Source organism: Peromyscus eremicus, chromosome 16_21 (genome assembly GCF_949786415.1).
Source record: "Peromyscus eremicus chromosome 16_21, PerEre_H2_v1, whole genome shotgun sequence".
NCBI lineage: Eukaryota > Metazoa > Chordata > Mammalia > Rodentia > Cricetidae > Peromyscus > Peromyscus eremicus.
Genome location: NC_081432.1, coordinates 1,153,723 through 1,161,227, shown reverse-complemented (window position 1 = coordinate 1,161,227; position 7,505 = coordinate 1,153,723). Strand labels below are relative to the sequence as shown.

At 43.8% G+C, this 7,505-nt stretch overlaps 1 protein-coding gene across 1 annotated transcript; it reads right to left on the bottom strand.

Moving 5' to 3' along the window:
• Window positions 1-3,535: 3,535 nt before the first annotated feature.
• On the bottom strand, window positions 3,536-6,151 carry LOC131893760 (class I histocompatibility antigen, Gogo-A*0201 alpha chain-like). Its single transcript, XM_059243854.1, has 5 exons — window positions 5,684-6,151; window positions 5,186-5,455; window positions 4,650-4,925; window positions 3,826-4,101; window positions 3,536-3,699 (listed from the first exon to the last, which is right to left on the bottom strand). Exons 1-5 carry the CDS (start codon window positions 5,754-5,756, stop codon window positions 3,536-3,538), a joined length of 1,059 nt encoding a protein of 352 aa, XP_059099837.1. The 5' UTR covers window positions 5,757-6,151.
• Between the last annotated feature and the right edge of the window lie 1,354 nt (window positions 6,152-7,505).

Genomic DNA, 7,505 nt, shown 5'->3' with positions numbered 1-7,505 from the left:
TCTCTCTTCACTTTATGACCCTGATTTGGTTTAGGCTGATGGGCTTCTCTAAGAATTACCAATAGAAGAGAGAGAGAGAGAGAATAAAATGGTTAGTCATGTGATGGAAAGATCAACTCTTGGGAACCCTGAATCCCGAATATTCATCTCCTCACTCTGACCCAGCTCTTTGTCTTGGTATCCCTGGAGCAGTGTCTGGGGACAACTTGATTCACCCTGATCTGTGTCCTGGCCTTGATCAAGATGTTCTTCTGAGTCCCAACACAGTGGGCAATATGTAAGCTATTCTAGAGCATTTTGATCTCAATATGTCTACACACACTTAGAAATTATGTGAAACTAAAGGTAAACGTGCCTACATGACATATATCAATCCATACTGACTGCTTTAGGAACTGAGAATGTTGAGATTCTAACTTTGTTGAAGATAATGCCAAATAATGGCAACCTGGGATCAGAAGTTTTATTTGAGGATCAATACACATTTGTTCTTATCAGTGGAGACATGCAGGGCTTGAGAATTCTTATCCTTATGATTGTCTTTAGAAGACAATCATGTCAGAGACACCAATCCATTTCTACTAGCAGAACTGAGATCTCAGACACTTTGGGAATTTGGAGCAATGGTTCTAGCCGACCTTCTTCTTCAACTCCCTGTCCCCAGGACCAGTATGCTCCATTCACTGCATCTGAGGCTTATTCAGGGGAGTCACTTCCTTGTCTGAAGGGCCTGTGATCCAAGAAGAATCCCAGAGGCCAGACTTGGATGCTTTCTTGCTGAAATATGACATGGAGTGTGAGTTCTGGGGCTCTGTGAGGCCAGTTAGTTCCTGACTCTCCTGCAGATTGGACCCTGGTAAAAGATATATTGGCCAGTATGTCAAGTTTGCAAGGATGCTGAAAGGAATCAGCAGAACAGTGAAGAGAGATATGTAAGCTCTACACACAGGTAGAAAAAGAGGATCAGGACACCCCCTACAGAGATGGCAGGATATGGGGAAACTTTAGGTAGAGAATTGCTGCCATGCCCTGTTGTTGAAAGACTCTAGTGTTTGTTAGGAAATGTGCTCCTTGCCTGAGGCAGGTATCTGTTCCACAGACACACATGCAGGAAGATCCCCATCACATGCTTCAGAAACCTGACTTCCTTGCCATGTTCCCCTCTTTAGGGGATCTTCTCCTAGTACTGCTTAACAAGAGTTAGAGAATCTGCCATGTGCACTTCCTCTGGGATCCAGAGAAGCACACAAGAGACAATGCTCAACTGTGCCTTAGGGCCACAAACACATTCTCCCTTGATTAATGTTCTTTTGGAACTGGAGCAAAATCTCCATCCCTCAGGAATTGTAGACAGTGTCTAGACTGTCAATTAATTTAGTTTTACAGAGATTACTATTGATTTCGTCTACACCGTTCCTCTTGATCTCTCCTCTGTGACCCTCTCTGTAGACAGGTGTTAACATAGGATTCCCTTACTTCATTTTGAAGGATTTCCAGTTTCATTGAAAGTGATTTGATGCTCTGAAATCCTATGCCTATGCTTTAGTGACTACTATGAAATCCTATAGGGATTTAAGCAGTTTTTCAACAGGTAGTACCCAATTTGTAAATTCCACATAACTTTCCTTACATAAACCTATTTCCTGTCTGAAATTCAAATACTTAGTTAAGATATCTGTAGAATGGCAGTAGCGCAGAACAGCTTTGTCCAATACTTACGATTTTTTAAATTATCTTTTTAATTCTTTTTTTATTTATCAGATTTTAATGACTTCACCTGGAGACAGGGTCTCAGGATGTAGCCCAGGTTGATCTTGAACTTGCAAATCTCCTGTTGGCAGAGCTCCTCCTGCTGGCATTACTGACATATTACAGCATCTAAAGGCTGTCAGAAACCAGGCTTGGACTTGGACTCTAACAAATTTGGTGAGAATACCACAGACATCCATGATTAGACAATGAAAGAAACATTCCTAGCTATGTCAGTGACCATCAACAAGAGAAGACAAGGACACCAGATTGAAACACAGAACTGAGAACAAATGTAAATCCTGTAGTACCATGAATCTCAACATCTCTTGATGGAATATCAGAATCATGACTGCCAACATGAAAGAACAGCACAGACACTGGACAGACCCTACAAATGCCTGAGATGTTTTGTTCACATGTCCTGGTGAACAGGTTTCTTGAAAGAACAGGGATTAGGAGCTAAAGATGACACAGGAGGAAAGGGACTGTGTGAGAGCCCAGGGTGGAAGGATCAACAATTGTGCACACACTGGCCTCACATGTCTCTACATAGCCTTCAACTATCACTACAGACAACGGAGTTAGCACAGTACACACGATTCACTAAGGATCGGAGACTTTATTTTCTCCATCAAGTTTTACTCATCTTTACCACACTAATCAAAAATCTACTCTGAGAGAAGTGCCATAATCATAAAAAAGTTTAATTTCAAGAAAGATGAATGAAGATGTAGCTCAGTGAAAACTAAAGTTCAGTCAGGGGTGGAGGTTTGCCAGCCCAGCCTCTGTTGGAGCAGCAATGATGACTGGGGAAGGAATAATGATCAGTGTGTGGATGGGACTTACTGCTGCTCGGGCAGAGCTGAACTCATCACCTGTTCACACTGTACTCACAGGAGGCAGACACACAGTCACAGTCAGATGCAGGAAGAGAAGTCATCATTTTTGGAGGCCACAGTAGGAAAAGAGAAAACAGAATAAATCCTGTTAGGTTCAGTGCAGCTGTCTCATCCTGTAGAAGAAAAGAACAAGGAAGAAATTCAGATCAATGTCTTAAATGGTGACATTCTGAACAGCTCATCACACACTCAAACTGTCCCAATCTCAGGAGTCCCCACATCACAGGGTTCTATCTTCTAACCTCTCCCTGTCTCACATCAGGCCCTTTAGGATGTCACTTTTAAAGATATAACAGAAGGATGGACATCCTAGAAACTTTACCTCCAAGTAGAAAGTAATACAAGAGCAGATCAAAGCCTCTGAAGATGGAAGTAATGAGGAGATATGGGCTAGCTGAGAATCTTCATGGCTCCTGTATATACTACCATAAGTGTCTCAGGGAAGAGTCCCTAGTATAATGACTGGCAAGCCTGAACAAGGCTGCCTCACCATTTACCCCTGGAAATAATCCCTTTTCTTAGAGCTCCTGGGAGCATCAGTATCTTCAAGGCCTAGAGAAATCTTCTTGTCCTTATCTCAGGGAAGTTTCTAAAACTGTGACTGCAGATCTAGAGAAAGATGAGGAAAACTGATAGTAGATTGTACACGAACAGGATTGACTGGACTCCTGGATAACTGTTCTAAGTAAGAACCTTTCCATTTGACCTCTGAGAGCTGAGGATCAGGTCTCTGCCACCTTTATCATAGTATTGATGAAGTGATGAATCTGTTCATTATTTCCTTTATGCTTCACAATAGAGTTAATGTCAGCACATCAGCACAAGGCTGAATAAGCAACTGTGTGGAGGAATCTTTGCTCTCATGTGCCAGAGCACACTCTCAGCTAGACTTGATATTCCCATGGAGACTTGAACTCAGACCCTGTCCTTTCCTTACCTTTAGTCCTCCTCTTCCATATCAGAAAAGTCACCACAGCTCCCATAAGCACAGCTCCAAGAACCAGGCCAGTAACAATTGTCATGATGGGGACAGAGGGCTGAGGAGGTTCTGACAGAGAATGGAAGGAACAGTGAGTCCTCTGAGCTCCAGCTATCAGTCATGACCCTGCTCCATTTCTGCCAAAAGCCTCCCACTCTCTGTGTAATAGGCTCTTTGCCCACACTCACTCCTTACCCCATCTCAGGGTCAGGGGCTCAGGCAACCCTTCATGATTTACATGACATGTGTATCTCTGCTCCTTCCCAGAAGGCACCACCACAGCTGCCCACTTCTGGAAGGTTCCATCTCCTGCAGGCCTGGTCTCTATCACCTCCATATTCAAACTTTGGTTGCTCCTATCCCTCTGCCAGGTCAGGGTGATGTCAGCAGGGTAGAAGTCCAGGGCCCAGCACCTTAGAGTGATTTTCCCATTAGCTCTGACCTTACGGGTCACATGCATTTTAGGGGTATCTGAAGAGAATAAATTAGAAAATTCAGGCTTTTTGCATTCTTCCTGAATATCCATCACTGTGCATGTAACCTTGGTTTGAATGGATGGGAGAGTTGGCTAGAAGGAGAGATGCTGACCCCACACATCAGCCTAATCTCAGGATAAGGGTGAGGTTAATCTATTCCTTGGAAAGTTTCAGAATCATCATGAGCCAGCACAGAGCAGGGGACTCTGGATCTCCCTCTATGAATATGAACTTCTGGTTCTGACTGGATGGAGATTGAGATTCAGCAACACTGGGCTCAGACCTCCACAGTACATGGATAGTGAACAGGCATGACAGAGATCGTGGTTCACAAGGCAAATGGAAGGGAAATGCTGCTTAATTGACAGACTGATCTATCCTGAGTGAAGGCTTAGCCCTCTGGAGAGTCCCTCTCTCTTGTTGAATTAGGAAACCCACGACACTCTTCCCCTTTGATGCAAGACTGAGTTAGTATCCAGCTTCTCCCTGCTGAGGAGGACAAGGGCTCCAGTCTCAGTTCAGGGTTGGCAGTTCTTTTCTTACCTGTTCTCAGCAAAATCTCCTTCCCATAGACCAGCTGTCTGAGGACCAACTTCACACCTTCATATTGCAAGTAATTCTTCAAAGATTTTGCAAAACCTGACGCCTCCCAATTTTGCCTCAACACTTCAGCTGCCTTGCCAACTGCAGTCCAACTTCTCAGGTCCTTGTTCAGCACAACGTAATCATGGCCATTGAAGATGAATTCATATTGTACACGACTGAGGTTCCCTCCAGGCAGTACATCGCAGGCCATCCGGATCTGGATTGTGTAATTACCTATCCAAGCCCATACTGTCAGCCACTCTCACAGGGCCAGGTCCCTTGGGGCCCTCCAGTGACTCAGTCCCTCCCATTTGGCCTTTGTAAATGGCCACATTTGAGCTTAAATTGTGCAGAAAACCAGGTCAGTGTCCCAAGGCTCTCTGTAGCCTAGTCTATGTGAGTTACATTTTGCTCGGGAAAATATTGGATATGGGGAACTGGAGCAAAGCCACTGGAAGCTTGAAATTTGGGATTTCTGATTCGGGTCCACTCACCAGTTTCAATTAGATTGTAGATGTGAAGCATTTTCTTCAGTATGTACTTGTATGCTGCCATCAGTCTCAGAACTTCTTCTGTCCTCTGGTCCCAGTACTCTGGCTCCTGCTGATCCACCCATGGTGCACAGTGCATCAGTCTCGGAGGCTCCTCTCTGCTGTTGAATCTCTCAATACGAATGTCATTAAAGTAGACAGCATAGATGAGTTGGGGCTCCAGCAAGTCAGGCCAGGTGAGGAGAGTTTGCAAATAGCTCAGGGAGTTTGAACCTAAGTGCATTGGATCTTTAGATCTATAACTCCCTCCTAGTACCCTATGCTGCTCCCCACATTTCTCCTAAAAGAGAAGCGAGCAGGGACTGGGGCCGTGATATTAAATAAATAAAGAAAGTCCTGGCTGTGCTAGGGGAGAGACAGATTTTCCTGTGCTGCAGCCCCAGGGGTGGAGTCCTTTCATCTCCCAGGTTAGGTCCTTTCCCTCCTGACACCCACACTCACCCTTTGGATGCCTGGTCAGGGTCAGGTTGGCCAGGAGCAGCAGGAGAAGAGCCTTGGGAACTAAGGTCTTCATCCTACTTGAAGAGTGGACACTAAGTCTCTGCTAGTGTGTGTTCAGTTTATAATCTTGATATGGATGAGGCTGATTGGCTTCTCTAAGAATTCCCAATGGTAGTGATAGAGAGCATTGTGGTTGGGTCATGGAAAGATGAACTCCTGGAAGAGGAATCTCCTGGGCCCTGCTTTCCTGGCTCAGTTCCAGCTCTGGGACCTGGGTTCCTGGGAGCAGTGTATGGGGACAAGTTGCTTACTCTGGTTGTTGTCCGTCTCATCCTGGTCAAAATATCCTTCTGAGTCCAGACCAGAAGCCACTGAGTCAGTAATTCTCAATCTGAGATGTCAGGATGTCTACAGAGTCTTAGAAATTAATTGCCCTCAAAGGTACTTATGCTTGTGTGGATTGTATCAATCCACATTCACTACATTAGGAACTGAGAATTTTAAAACATTTGCTTCATTGAGCATTAATGACAAAGTGCATGTAAGCAGAATGTTTACAAAAAGTAATGACTATTTTCCAAAATACAATGATATTGTAAGACTAACAGATATTTACATGTTTGCCTCTACTTATCCTCATCTTTCCTACAAGACATATCTTGGATTCTGACTCTCCTTTTTAACATTTAGTTTTATAGACAGTGTAGGAAATGTATCTTAACAAAAATGTACAGAGAAAATAGATTTAAGACCTATTTTTATTTTTTGTTTATGTGTATACTTCTTCATGTATGGGTGTGTGAGTGTTGGGAGTACAGTAGTCTGTGGAGATCAGAAGAGGCTCTTAGTAACCCCGAAGTAAGAGGCCCAGGAGGTTGTGACCTCAGAGACTTCTGGGACTCGAACTGTGGTCGTCTACACAGTTTAGTCATCTCTCCATACACAGGGGAGAGTGTTTTTATTAACATCTTCAAATTGTTTTACTTTTTTCTTTACTTTTTTTTTTTAAAAGTAAGTCACAGGAAGTCACAGACATCCACATGGCTCTGTCCCCTGAGTACTGATAAATCCATGTCCCACCATACTCTGCTCACTGGAGATGTTCATCTTTGATACTTCACTGAGTTCATTCAGGTGTTACTTACATTCTGGAACTTAAAATACCATTGAACCCTCCATAGTTTGCTGCATCCATGTCCATAGGAGAATCATGCTCATTGAGTGCATTTTGTGTTATTAAATTTTATTTTCAAAATTAGAATATTATTGACCAAGTTCATCAGTGTGCATATATTTATATGAATCTATATCCTAAATGATTGGCAGAGAATGAGTGCAGAGTGGTCCTTAATCACTTTACCACTCTCATATTCAGGATGAGGCTGACTGGCTTCTCTATGAAATACCAATGGGAGTGACAGAGACCAGAAGTGCCATGGAAAGATTAACTACTGGAAGAGGAATCTCTAGAGCCCTGCTTCCTCACCGCATATCCATTTCTGTGCTGTTGTATCCTGGGAGCAGTGTCTGGAGACAAGTTGCTTACTCTGATACCTGTAATTGTCTTGTTGACAACATGCTTTTGAATCCTAGCCCAGATGCTGATCTGGCTGGCAGAATCAAGGAAGCAAAGGAAACCAAAGACCTATGTCATCTATCACTAAAGTGTCCAGCTCTGGTTCCTGATCTGGGGTTCCTCACTGTTATGTCATGGTTCTTTCCTGCCCAGGTCAGTCCACAGCAATAAGCCTTGGCTTCCTGGTGATCTTATCTCACAGAAGTCTGAGGGAGGCAAGGAAATTTGGATGGGAGTTGGCTGCTG